This window comes from Hakea prostrata, chromosome 2 (assembly GCF_041222555.1).
Source record: "Hakea prostrata isolate BN-2017 chromosome 2, UWA_Hpros_2, whole genome shotgun sequence".
NCBI classification, from domain to species: domain Eukaryota; kingdom Viridiplantae; phylum Streptophyta; class Magnoliopsida; order Proteales; family Proteaceae; genus Hakea; species Hakea prostrata.
In genome coordinates this window covers 19,169,233-19,184,256 of record NC_142601.1, presented here as the reverse complement: position 1 = coordinate 19,184,256, position 15,024 = coordinate 19,169,233, and the positions used below count along the sequence as shown (strand labels likewise).

At 37.1% G+C, this 15,024-nt stretch overlaps 1 protein-coding gene across 1 annotated transcript in view; it reads right to left on the bottom strand.

Moving 5' to 3' along the window:
* Nucleotides 1–14,355, bottom strand: part of LOC149023961 (protein REBELOTE-like) — a 39,611-nt gene extending 25,256 nt beyond the window's left edge. Inside the window, exons 1-7 of the mRNA XM_089144383.1 lie at nt 13,829–14,355; nt 12,366–12,485; nt 6,707–6,767; nt 2,420–2,528; nt 2,280–2,331; nt 2,078–2,172; nt 681–749 (exon numbers count right to left, since the gene is read on the bottom strand). Coding sequence (XP_089000509.1) covers nt 681–749; nt 2,078–2,172; nt 2,280–2,331; nt 2,420–2,528; nt 6,707–6,767; nt 12,366–12,474 — 495 coding nt within the window. The 5' untranslated portion in view covers nt 12,475–12,485; nt 13,829–14,355. The remainder of the gene's footprint in view (nt 1–680; nt 750–2,077; nt 2,173–2,279; nt 2,332–2,419; nt 2,529–6,706; nt 6,768–12,365; nt 12,486–13,828) is intronic.
* Nucleotides 14,356–15,024: the final 669 nt, after the last annotated feature.

The window sequence follows — 15,024 nt, the reverse complement described above, 5'->3', positions numbered from 1 at the left end:
GTGGGAAAAAGTTTGAAAAAGCATATTTTTCCATAAAATCCCAAAGTGTGGCTTGTTTGCTTCACTAGGGAGGGAAAAGACAATCTTCCTTAATTTAAGAAGCGAATTAAGGAAGCTTGTCCGCTAAGGTGGCATGCTAACTTCCCACCCCACCCTTTTCAAAACCCCCACAAAATAGGTGGGATTTTGTGAAAGAAGTGTAAAAAACAACAAAGTGGCACCCACTTTTCAAACTTTTCCACAAAATCCTTTCATTTCCTTTCTTGTTCCCCCACCCCCATTACATATGGCTCCCACATGTTTATTTCTCCCACCCCATCTTTGCAAACAAACAATGCCTCAGGGATCAAGGATAATGAACAACATAATATAAGTATTAAACAACACCTGTCACATTACTCATGTACCATGTCAATTTTAGCAGAATAACAATACCTAGATTCATCATCTTCTAACATAAATATTAAACAAAACAAATCCTTCATGATTTAACCTCAGTGTGTGCAAATCAAGATAAAATAAATATGGTCCACAGATACATATAACACACTTAACTGGCAGAACTATGCATCTGGCCATAATCGAAAGAACTTCTCAATTGTGTTTCAGAATAAATAGGACTCAAGAAAATACCAGTGGCAATTATGCTAAACATGATTTTTAGAGAGCTAGCAACTTACAGATGCTTCACTACCCAATCGCTCAAGGTCTTCATTGTAGCTCTCCAAAAATTTTGAAAATTCTGGATCCTGAACATAAGTGAATTTCAAGTAAAATTTTTACTAACAATTATATATTATTAGACTAGTAAGAATAAACATGAAAATGAAGGATATTGCAATAAAAAGAGAAAGCAAGCACCTCAACTAACAACAGTAGTAACTAAACTGAGAAGCATGGTTCGAGGTCCCAGTTCAAGGCGTGGTTCTAGCCAGGCCAATAACTGAGTTGTCACAGCCAAAACACCAGATGGCATTCAATACTCAAGATCATGACCAAAACACCAGATGGCATTCAACTCTTGGTTTCAGAGGCCATATGACCTAATTAAGTCATGAAATTTACAAATTATGATTAGAAATAATCGAAAACTAACTTTTACCAAGTTCCATCCCTGATCTGGGAAACTGAGATTCAGAATGATGGTGACAAGTACTCAATCGGTCCCCGACTTAAGTAGGGATACTTCATTTTAAGAGATAATTGACCAAATACTACCAAGTAACCAGATTGGTAGGGTAAGTTTCAAAGTTGTCAAGGTGTCTCCCAGCTGTCAAAGGCAACAACATACCCTGCTGACATTTTATTAATTTATATTCATTGCTTTGCTTTTGGTTGAATATGCCTATTATCCAGTGTTATGAATATTATATGCTGTTTTTTTTTCATATTAGGCCATATTAGCATAAGTGCATTGCATACATTGATATGGCTTCTATGTTGAAAATAGACATAATTATGTAAAATTATCACTGGTTTATTACATATAGTCATTAGCATAAGTGCATTGTATACATTGATATGGCTTCTATGTTGAGTATAGAAATAATTATGTAAAATTATCACTGCTTTATTACATATAGTCATTAATCCACACCTAGATCACCTTGTCACCTAAGCAGTCCTCCTTGTCACCTTGATGACCATGGCAACTTTTTACCCACTAATTGATCAGTTCTGCTCTACCCTTCTTTTCTCTATCATGTGCTATTCAGTGTTCAGATCTACAACATGAATCATGGATTCAACCATTCGGATCTAGAAAATACAAATACAAAAGAATAGAAAGGTAAACATGATATTTCAGTTCTAGCCGCTATATGGAAAATGTAAACGCTTCCTGATAAGTATTGATAAATTAGAGTCATGTTTCCATTTGTGCAAAGGCATAATAATATGACATAGAAGATGCTCCTGTTTCGTTCCAATAGAAGTATAGAACACAGACAAATCATAAAAATAGTACTACTCATCCATGCACCTTTGACAAATGTTAAGAAACTAGAACTACCAATCAGATGAGAGTTTGCACATCCTTATTGATCTCAATATTTTGCAGAACCACTTTAAGACTCACCTTTTTTTTTAAAATGTCCAGTTTTTTCTTCTGCTTGGCAAGTTCCAAGTGAATTTCTTTGTTATGTCCCAATAATGCGCTACAACCAACAGTATCTGTAGAGGTTCCTGCCAATTATAAGGAAGCAAAAGCAGAAACAGAACCCTAGAGGCTACATGACAAAATTTGAGTTTATTAAAAAGCCTTATCGTAAAACCCTTACCATCAGAATCATTATCGTGTTCACTTTGAGCAAAGTAAGGGCAGCTTGCATCCTGGTTTGTATTTTAATAGAAAATAAACAAGAGCAATGTCACTCTATTTATTAAAAAAAAGGTTTCATAAAGAATCACTCCTACAGACCTCAGATAGAAATCCATCACTATCAGAGGCATCTTCCATTGTGTCACTACCATATTCACTGAATATAGCATCAAGAGAAGCATCTCCAAAAGCTTCACCATCAGAGCGTCTAAAACAACAGTAAAATATCAGGAAGCAATTCAACATAACCAAAGGACAGCATCTATACATACTGGATAATCTGACAAGTCCCATAATATCAGTTATTATGGTATAAATATAATATCTAACAGATATTGCTAGTACATCCAAAATATGAAAATAATACATAGTGACGAAAGTAGATAAGCTTCACTAAGGATACAATGAATCCTCCAATGTTGACTTGGGAGAGGATCTCTCTCATAATGTGGCATGTCGATATCTGGCAGGGTTTTCAAACGACTTATTATTTCCAGATTCATTCCCTTCCTTCCACCAGTGGGTGAGCCTCAGCACAACAGCTAAGTGGTACTACTGCAATCTGTTGTTTACAGCTCCATGACTTGAAAAATGATTCGTTCTGTCATTTTTTAATCCTTTTCATTATGATACATGAGAAATGGAAATTGTAGACAATTCCTTTCTTTGCCCTGCACATCGATGATGAATGGATGCCATATGATCAGGTGTGGAGATATGTTTTTTTCCCGTTCCAGGCCTTGTTTAACCCACCCACCCCACCCCCCACCCCCCACCCCCCAAAAAAGAAAAACTAGCATTTGACATTTGAGTAATCTCAAAGTAATTGATGGCATATTGGCAGTGTGACGGTAGCTATATCAAAATGCCCTAGAAGGGTTGACTGGTCAAACAACCACAAAATTTGACCAAAATCCATGATTAGGTATGTCTGATCATAAAGACCTAAGAATTCGAAAATATTTGGAAAAGAGATTGATCTAGAGATTATTTATAGTACAACTCCATTTACATGGTGGCCTAGACTTTCAAAAGGAATTTTCAAACTCTCTTATAACCAAAACAGTTTCTAACTGGTTCAAAGGTTCCATCCCTCGCCACTCCCTTACCCTTTGGAGAGCTCTCAACCAAGCTCTTCCCACCCAATCTTTCCTCATTAGCCACCATATCCCAGTCAATCCGAACTGCATCCTTTGCTGAAACGACTTGGAAAACCCCGAACACCTCTTCTTCTCTTGCCCTTTCTCCAGATCTATCTAGAGAAAAGCCCTTGCTTCCATTTGGCCTCGTTCGAGGCGCTCCTATGGGTTTGCGCATGATTGGTCTTGGATGGTGAGAAACTTTTCAAGCTCTTCCATTTATGATCCAATCGGTAAGCTTGTTTTCTGTGCCTCTATTCACCACATTTGGTGGGAGCGTAATCTCAGAAGATGGACATCCAAATCTCGCTCTATTGACTTGATTTGGAATGCCATCTATTTTGATGTTTCCTCTAGGCTGTTAGCTTCCCCTCATCCCCCTATTGATGATTCCCCAAGGAACAAACTCATTGTTGTCTCCTGGGCTCTCAGCTCTTCTTTTTGGTCTTCCTCTTAAAGACCTTGTTTCTTTGTTTCCGCTCTTTTAATATAATTATTTATTCATCAAAAAAAAAAACAGTTTCTAACTTTCAATCATTGGAATGTGATAAGAAAGGCCTTTCCAAGGCATCAAGGATAATGAAATTTGGATAGAAGGATAAGCAGTTGCTAAAATCAGATGCTACAAGGGGAGAAAAACCTAACAATTATAAACCAAGCCTGGTTGGCATACTGCAAAACAGTCAAGATTCAGATTAGATATGGATCATCCAGACCACTGTAAGGTGCACTTCACATGAATGATAGCAAACATTGCACATGTGAATTAGCATACAGGCCATAGTTTTTAAGGCGTTACCTAGGCGTCCAAGCGCCCTCGGAGGCTGTAAGGAGACCATCGCCTCAGACGCCTTAGACCCCAAGGCAGCCGATTTTTTTATTTAAAAAAAAAAAAACAAATCAATGATGCCAAATTGAAGGCAAAGAACCAATTGGCAATTAGATTCTGATTGGAAATTAACTACCAGTTGGAAGTAATATGCATACTCATAGTGATGTTATATGGGATCAAATTGTTACATTAACCACTTCAAAAATAAATATAAAAATAAAAAAACAAAAAACAAAAAGAAAAAGACAATCGAATGACTTGAGTCTAAAGCCCAGAGGCTCTAAACTCGAAGTAACTCATAACTCCTAATGCCCTAAGACTCAGAGGAGAAGGCAAGGCCATGAGACTGCAGCAACCTATCAACAACGACCAAGAAGGCGATAGTTGCAGTGACCTATCTACAGCAATTTCTTTCTTCTTATTTTTCCTTCTTTTTCCCTAAAAAATCTGGTACGAAGTTATAGACCTCCGTTACTTGAGTTGCAGCACCAGTAGTGAACTAACTCAAGTTGCAGCGGTACTCCAACGGTTCCTTGAATCATCTATTCATCTCAGGCAAAGCCGCAAAAGTTGGCGATGCTGTTCTCCGCTTCTTTTCCTTTTCTTTTTCTTTTTTCCCTATCATTAATCTGTGATTTTGTTAAGCCTAGCAATCTTAACAAAATCAATAATCGATTTGCAGTAAACTCCAGCGATCTTTTGCGTGTTTGTTCACCGTCTTCTCAGGCAATGGTATGTATTTGGCAAACTCTTCTCATTTTTTTTAAACTCTATTTCTGTTTTAACCGAACTCTGTCACTGTTAATGTTGTTATAACCGACTAAAGAGACCAGTTTATTAACTTCTACTGATTACTGTTGCTTGGAAGTAATCTGTAAGCTTGTATTTCTCTCTGATCAGTGATTGCTTTCCCCTGTTTCAGTGTTTTGTTGCTTAAGGTAGGCAAATGTTAGTTCTCTCATTATATAAGATATGATAGATTTATAATGAACTAAAGTGTATGAAACTTGATCATCTCAAAAGCGCCTCGTTGACTCATCGCCTCAACTGGCCTAAACCGCCTGCCTCGTCGCCATGACAACTATGATACAGGCCATGCAACTATGCACATATAGACCTACATTATGCTGCCCCCACCCTGCGCATTCCCAAGCACCACTTTTATATTTTTTCCAATTTGGACTATTTCTATCTACTTGAGCTCAATTTGATTCCAATTTTTATACTTGTCCTAAACACGTCAAACTGTTAGAACCCTCCAAAATTTGGGCCACATACATCACATACCTAAACCAAGACTCAAATGATAGCAAAGAAAGAAAATGCGGGATTAGATCTATGTCAATAGATGATCTTGATCTCGAATCATGTATGGGAAGGATGACTACAGGGATAACTATCAAGAAATTTTTGTGGCCGCCAAAGTCTTAGCAGATGAAAATTAAGGTGAAGCTTGGCAGCATGATTGCATATTCTACACCGGGATTAAGTCCAGAGAACAAACCATCCAGGCAATTGTTGAAGGCAATGTTGTGTTTATGTTGTTTCTGAGGATTTTGTTGAAAGAGCTAGACTGAGAATTGAGAAACAACCACAAACCAATAAAGTATATCTTGTCTGACTAGTGATAAGCAAGGACTTAATCAAAGGTGTCTAGTACCCCTGCAGTTCCATTCTATTTATAGGACATATGGAGTAGCATATAATGACAAGAAAGAACCAGTGAGTCTTCATGCACAAGGGCCAGCATATTCTACTTCAACCTTTAACCTACCCGTTGAGATGCAAAAGGAGCACACTCTACACACCAATCAGAAGGAGACAGGTTCAGAGGAAGACCTGCTAGCCCTTCCCAAAGAACAACTTGAGACCAGCAAACAACCAAGCTCTGTTTTTGTTCCAGTACAAGAGCACTGTTGCGTATAAGATCTTGATTTGTCACACTTAAAAAATAGCTAAAACTGTTAGAAACTATAGGGACCATTGGCCTACTATAGTCGTATATTAGATCATGTACTCCCGGTAGTTCTTGCTTTCCCCCTCTTAATCCTATCTTAGAAACTATTGGACACCATGTTAAAATCTTCTAGGAAAGCACTACTGTCAACAATACTCAAAAGGAAATGTATGGAATCTGAGAAATATACCAGAGTTTCATTTGTTTTGGGTAAACTTAAATCCAAGGGGTTAATTTATTTTGGCATTGGCCTAGCCTATTTACAAGTCTAATTCAGTTTAGGTTGGCACCTGACCTGCTGGCGCTGCTCACCATGTCATATTTGCACTGTCAGTAATCTCAAAGAAGAGGTTTTCAACCAATAATGTCCAAATAGATTAAACAAAGCAAAACAACCTTACATTTTTGTAAAGTTTTGCAATGAGAGTATGTCTTAAGAGTTAAGATCACATTTTCACCTTCCATTGGCTAGGTCTTCAGTGGATCCAAATTGGTCATCAAATGCATCACCTTTGTCTCCTATAATTGTTTAAAACTTGTCAGTATACAGCATATTAAATTCAAGGATGCAAGTTCTTCATTTTATCAATTGCATATGAACATCAAGCATGGTAAGAAAACTCCAGTATAAATACCATATCGACAAAGAAATCTTGCCTCAGGATCACAAGAAAAACAGAACAAACAGGTCACAGAACTAAAACTAGCAAAGATAAGTATTTGATGTAATGTGGAAATCTAGATTATGGATCTTAAAGCAAGCAGGTCCAATAATCAAATCCATGATCAGATCTAAGATGAAGGAAACTACTTTTTTCTTTACAAAAATCAGATTTATAGACATCAATGGAAAAGAAATGAGAACAATCTTTTGAGAGGAAGAAAAGAGGCAAAAAATAGAAAGAGGAAAAGACATTAGGTGTAGATAAAAATCCCGCATAAAACATTCAACAAGAACAGAACTCTTTGAAAATGCCTCTTGTTTTTAGTATTTCCTTGATCAATTGAGATTTAGTTCCTTGGAGTCCAATATGTTTAGGAATAGTAGGTTGGTCTCTAAGGCTGTCTTTGCCATATAGTTAATGCTTATGTCTATGACATATTTACGAATAACCAACAATCAATCCAATTCAACATGATAGGACTAAGCATGTAGAGATTGACAAACACCTCATCAAGATACATGTCTTATTCTTTCAACCATACTTTTATAAAATAGTCTGGTAATAGGTTATGGGCTATAAACAATAATTGTTTGCTCACTACAACACTTTAATGGATGATAATGAAAAATAGGTTTCCTATAGTTGAGTGAATTAATATATTATGTATTATAAGTTTGGTTTCAGGTTGGCTCAGTTTATCTTCCATATCAGAAACATGAAAAGAAAAAGTCTCTCTTTTTAATGAATTCCAAGTTGGCTTCTATTTCTTATTGGATGATATTGGTGTTGAATCTCTGATTTAAATTTTTTTCAATGTCTTATAGCTTTGGAATGGTCAGGTTTGGTTTTGATTTCACAAAATCTCTATCCAGAACATGATCCTATAAGTTCATATTGGTTCAATTTTGGTTGGCCTGACTCAGTTTTATTGGCTTTGACTAATTTTGACACTCCTAAAATTTGATAAAAAGAATGTGGGGGTGAGGTATAGGTTGGAGGAAGAGTAAATGAAGATTTTATTCTAAATTTTGTTAATTTTACCATTTTTCTCCTACTTAATAGTAATTCTATACATGTTCATTAATGGTACCCACATAAACAAAAATTAGCAATTTATAGTGATTAATCATAAACAACTCTCAAGCTATTTATGAATTTAAGCTCACAACCAAAGATCGAAATCTCAGTTTTGAGGCCAGTTTCAACCAGCCTTGAAACCAAGATGAGATTAAAAATAAATAAGAAATTGACCATCTCAGTCTAAACCTGGAAATTTTCCCAGGACAACTCGATGGATGGTTTTGGCCCAATTTTCATAGTTTTTTTATCTGGGTTTTTGCATACAACCTACTTAAAGCATAAAGACACAACGGGCCAATGGCACAGATGTTTTGCTAAAGAAAACCTATACAAATTACAGAGTTATCATTCAAGTGGTAGTAAACTTGAGAGGTTCCAACAAATACTAAGACTTGTAGAATTGAACAAATTACAAAAATACTTTAAATACAACAACAAGAAGCCTTATCCCAACTAAATGGGGTCGGCTGCATGGATTCTTGCCTTCCAATCAATGTTTGAGGCCATGCTAGATACAAGGCTTAAGCAATGCATATCCTTTTTCACCACTTCTACGGTTATCTTAGGTCTACCCCTAGCTCTTCTAATTCCTTCAATTTAGATTATATCACTTCTCTATACATGGGCATTTATAGGCCTCCGTTGAACATGGGCGTGCCACCTCAAACTACTTTCTCGTAGCTTATCACTTACCGGAGCTACTCCTACACCAGCTCCAATATGATCCTTATCCTATCCTTCCTAGCTTTGCCACTCATCCATCTTAGCATCCTCATTTCTACTACACTGAGTTTATTTATATGATGTTTTTTAACAGCCCAACTCTCTGCAACATACATCAAAGCTAGTAGAATGACGGTTCTATAGAATTTTATGGTCGTCAAAGCGTCCTCTTAGGAGCTCCCAGGCGGTCGCCTAGGCGCCTGGGCCCATTTTTGGGTTAAGGCAACATGGAGTCGCCTTATTGCCTAGGCGATGCCTGATCACCTTGCTTGGTGTCGCCTTTGTTTTCATTGCCCTCTATCACCTAGCCTCACTTTGTTGCCTTGACAACTATGGAATTTTCCTTTGAGCTTTAAATGTTTCATACAATTACAATAGCAACAAAGTAAAAAAACCAAAAAGAAACTGATGTAAACTAAAGCCAAGAACACCAAAAGAGAGCCCAAGGATTTAATAGTACCATGCGGCCCTACCAGCTCCCCAGTAATTTCTTCAAAGTATATGGTAATCTTGGCAAATTTTAGGTGACTTAGGTATGGATCCCATTGAGTCCAATTTATTGTCTAGATCCTAGATTTAATTTTGTTTTCATAATTGAATCCATATTTTGAAAGTTATTGAAGAGTCCTTATCTAGGTATGATTCCTAGTTTTGCTAAGATCCCCTAATTTGAGTCAACTTTGATTCTACATTTTATTAGGACTCTACATCTATTCTTAGAATTTGAATTGGACTCCTTTAGAGTAACTTCTGGAGGCTCCTTCTACACTTAAAGCCTTAGTCAATTAGTAGTTAGAGTTATAATTGGTTAGCCAATTAGAGTCCTAATTGATTTTCCAACTTTGAATCCTTTAATGTTTTCTTTTGAAGGCTATAATATAAAGCCTCCATCCTCTGTAAAATTAAGTTGAATTGATTAATAAAAGTTTTGAGTTTGAAGGAGAAGTCATGGGCTTCCTTGGGAGGACCACAAGGTTGTTAGAGTAAGTAAACAGTCATAGTCTTCAAGACCCAGCAATTTTCAGGAAACATTAAACAATTTCGGCAACAATTCAACAATTCAGCAATTTTACTTCCGTCAACAAGTGGTGCATGCCCAACCCCACCCTTAGCCTTCCCTCTTCGTCCCCCATCCATCACTTCTTTTTTCATTTTTCTTGAATTTTCTTGAGTTTTTAGACTCTTCTAAAGACCCAATTTTTAAGTTCAATTCCACACCAATCTAACCGTCAGACTGGTCCCAAACTTTAAGAACTTCATCTCCACAACTCCATAACCCTAGATCTAAATTCGACTCCATTCTAAACATTCAATTTCAAGACTTAATTATTTTCTTGAATTTCGTACTTTCCAAGACCCTAAAAACAAGAACCTATATATTTTTCAATTTAGCCATCCAAACCCCTACCAAGCTTGGGGAATCATATCCCTAAATTATTACCCAGATTTGCTCAAGTTCAACCCATTCTGACACCTTTAGATCCAAGCTTCCATCAATTTATCCCATATCCCTCATGGGATGGGTTTCTTTTTTCCTTTTCTTTCTTTATTTCTTCCTTTCTTTCTTTCTTTTTTTCTTTCTTCTTTTGTTTTTTTTTTTTTTTTGGGGGGGGGGAGAATATATTTAACCATACAACATTAACCTCACCTTTTCCCTTAGGAAATCATCCTTTCACAACCCATATAACAAAGGAACCCCATATCCCCAAAATTGGCAAAACCCTAACAACCCTGACCCTAAAATTTCAAAACCATAAGTGATATTTACACATAACCCAACCCATTCCATTCAACTCTGAAGTATTCTAAACCCTAATTGACTACTGATTCTAGTGAAGAGGATCCTAGAGCGAGCCTAAATATAGGGCAACATCCTACAAGCTAAGCCCTAGAATTTGGTTCACATCAGAAGCTTTTGCTAACATCTTCACTCAATTCCAAGTTGAGTTCCTCAGTGGATCTATCCTATGAGACGCATAGTACTAATAAGATTTGATCCACTACTCTAAAAATTGGACAAAAGACCTTCACGTCGTGGTCTTGGAATATTTATTCAAGTACTACGATACTATGAATCTATAGGTGCCATCATCAGCATAAGCTAAATACCCCAACTTAGGGGATGTATTATCAGGGAATGGACTGTAAGAGGATGCTGGCTGAACTAGCCCAACTAGGTGCGATGGATATCCAAAGATGGAGTCCACAAATGACGCACTTGATCCTGATCCATCCCCATACCCATATGTAGACATACTACTAACATCAGCTGATAAACAACACCCCCCCCCCCCCCCACAAATATCTAGCAACTCCACCATATACTCCAAAAGGACTATAACCACAAACGAGGTGAAGAAGGACAAAGGAGAGATGATTTTTCAGTTAAAAAGAGGCTGAAGAGGCAAAATGGGGGGGGGAAATGGGGTAAATCCTCGAAAGTTCAACCAGTGGCACCAGGGAGTTCTGCGAAACTGAAATTTAGGACTTTTAAATAGGGTTTTGCAAAACTTGGTTGAAACCAGGGGAAAAAATTGCCTACTGCTTTTGTCTCGGCTGGGCAAAAAACTGAAATTTTTGCCAAAACCTCGGTGGGTTCGACCAGAATTTGGACTATGCTTACAACAATTATTTCAATGAGAAATAGGGGTCATAAATCATACCAAACATATCTATTTACATTTATATGTCAACAACAACAAAAAAAACCATAGCCTTTTCCCTTATCCCATTTTACGTTTATATATCCAATAGACATAAATTTGACCTGTACCAAAGCTAGCCCAAGTTATTTCTTTTTCTATCTTTGACTCTATTAGAAATATGGACCTAATGTTATGACCTTCCAAGCAAGAGAGAGACAGTGGAGGGGGTGAGGGGGTGGGTATTGACTATGAACTGGTTCTCAGGTTCTTAAATTGTTAAATACAACTGGTTCAGCATATACTACCAATCAAGGGTGCAAATTTGTTTGACCTTTCTTGCCATGTGAAGGTCTACAAATGACTAGACAGGCAAAAATAAGGTTCACGAAAACAATCAGAGCCTAATATGGCTATTTGCCACATGAAATGGCCAACCAAATAGCTTAGCACAAAATGCATTGTTTCAGTCACTTTGGTGCTTTTCGATCATTTCAGCATGATAATAAAAAGACCTAAATGCAAGTATTGGAACTTAGAACCATGACCTACACCATGGTATGCCAGAATGTGACTATTCCTTGATGGTGCAAGTTTCTATAAAGTCCATAAAAGATATGATATCAGCCTTTGCCCCTGCCCTAAGTATATATGAATTCTTAAAATAAAAAATTTGTTTGTTAGCATTCTATATCTTTATACTGCACAAGTCCTCCAAAACATGTCCACATGAGATTCAGTCTCAAACTCTCAAACAGAAGAAGATTAGGCTCCTCCAATGATGTGAACTATTGTTCATAGTATGCCAGCAGTTCTCTAAATCAAGTTTGCTTCAGTAATAAACTCCTAACAGCTAAACTCAAGGTAGAGTCAAAGATGGATAGGTATCAGATGAGCAACTCAGAGGACCCCAATAAACATGATTCAAGCAATAAAGCAATAAGAAACTGCAGGAGAAAACATACACAAGAATCCATAAAGCAAATAAGATCATTTGAAAACCTTACTTGATGACTTTTTCCGTTTGAACATTGAATTAGTTTTCCGCTTTTTTTTAAGTACAGATTGAAGATTCTTCTTTGCGAATTTCCTAGCCTTCTTGCCAAGTTTCCCCATTTTGCAGATACCTAGAAGAAGTCAAGAATGAGCATAAAACAATTAATACGTAAGGATTCAAATATTAATTAAAAGATGCCATAACACTAGAAGAAAACACAAATATAAAATTCAATGTAAATATAGATACAACAACAACAGTAACAACAAGTCTTGTCCCAACTAAACGGGGTTGGCAACATGGATTCTTGTCTTCCAATCAGCTTTGTTTATGGCTAAACTAGATATAAGGCCTAAGCTATGCATATCCTTTCTCAGCACATCTCTTAACGTCATATTGGGTTTACCCCTAGCTCTTCTAATTCCTTTAATCTAGATTAAATCACTTTTACATATAGGGGCATTTATAGGCCTCCATTGAAAGTGACCGCCGTACCTCAAACGACTTTCTCAAAACTTATTACTTATCAGAGCTACTCCTAGACTACCTCTAACATGATCATTATTTATCTTATCCTTCCTAGTTCTGCCACTAATCCATCTTAGCATCGTCATTTCAATCACACTAAGTTTATCTATATGATGTTTTTTAATAGGCCAACACTCTATACCATACATCATAACACAACCATAGTTGTCACGGCGACGAGGCAATGCGAAGCGGTTTTTGCTAGTTGAGGCGATGAGTCGACAAGGCACCCTCCGAGGCACTTTTGAGGCGATTGAGGCGTTTTAAGTTAAATTTTTACTTTTAATGTACATCTCATACACTAATTCATTATAAACTTATCATATATAATATAATTAAAAAAAATTAATATTAGCAATTTAGCCTACCTCAAGTCATCCAACATATACATACTAAAGTTCCTGAAATTCTGATTCCTAAACTAAACTGAGTCATTCTTCTTCTGAATCTCGTTACTGTTTACTTCATAATCAATAATTTTGGTCATTCTTGATTTTATATTCTGAACTCTAAAATCCCTGCATCAATCCAGATATTCAGTCTTGATTTCTAATTTCCCAATCAGAAGAGCAAAAGCTCCCTAACTTGAGAAAAAACCCATTCTGGCTCTTGAATTTATTCTTCCGCTAGAATTCCAGTATATCGTCAAGTATGGAAAACCAATCAATCAAGACAACTAACTGATCCAAGTCTAAACAAAAATACTGCAGGTTTTCTATGGCTGTTTGCAGGGATCTACTAGTAGCAATGGTGATCAATCCTACTTATTTAATAAGAACGACAGGGTGATCAAAAGCACACAAGCCAATAACCAGCAAGTAAACCCAAACATCAATTTTAATGCAATCATCTTGATAGGCTAAATGAACGTATAAAAAGGAAAAAATCCTACGATTTCATCAAAGATAGAAATAGGAAAAGAAGGCGAGTCGAGAAGTTACAAACTTTAGCTGTCTGATAGTGCTGCCAACTCGAGAGCGACCGAAAGCGAGAAGTATACAATGGAAAAAATTCTTGCTCTTACAGTCTTCCGCTGCCGCTGGAGGTTGCTGACTTGCTGCCGCCGGAAGTTGCTGCCGCTGCAACTACGGTGGTTTTTGTATGACGAAAAAAAAAAAAGCAGAAATAAGAGAGTAGCAGGTGTCGCTAGCAGTCGCAGAAGTAAAAAGCAGTTGTACTGCTGTCGCTGGCTGTCGCCGGTGTCACTGGTGGTCGTCGTCGATTGTCTGGAAGAGAGTAGCAGAGGGAGACGCAGAGAGGAAGAAGATAGACGGTAGGGATTAGGGAATTAGGGATTTCGGGTTTTCACCCGACTGATTCTCGATTTTTCCCAGCCATTAGATGATTCCAATTGAAATTTAATTTCCAATTCATTTTTCGCTTTTGATTTGGAATAAAAAAATGGTGGTTCTTTAAAAACCGCATAGGCAGTCACCGGGTCTCTACGCCTCGACGACGACTCCTGAGGCGCTCGTCACCTCAGCCTCTCTATCACTGCCAGGACGCCAAGGTGCCTTGACAACTATGAATACAACGGAACTATAAGATTTTCTTTTGAGCTTTAAAGAAATACGTCAATCACACAAGACCTTGGTTGCACCTCTCCATTTCATCCATCCTATTTTAATTCTTTGCGAAACATCATTCACTATTTCAAAAAAGACAATCATTAATTTAACTCAACATCCTTTTCTTTTTTTTCTTTTTCTTTTTTTCCTTGTTGGGTGCAGTGTGAGGTGTGGATGGAGGTTGAAAATAAAATAACCAATTTGAATTGGAGAAAACAGGATATGATTTTAATAAAAATCAATATCTAGGAATTAGATTGTTGCCATCATGGTACAAAATGTCGGCGACATATCGCCGACACAGGGCGATATGTCGCCATGTCGCTGGGGGGCGACACGACAACGAGCATCGATACGAAATTTACAAAAAATCGACGATAAATCGTTGAAATATCGCGATATATTTAAAAAAATTCGATATATCGTGATAGATTTCGAAAATATCAAAAGTTTAAAATTTGAAAATATTCAAAATATCGAAGAGAGAGAATGAGTGGGGGAGAAAAACGAGGTCTATTATGCGTGTGAGGGAGAAAAACGAGGTCTGTCATGCGTGTGAGGGAGAAAAATGAG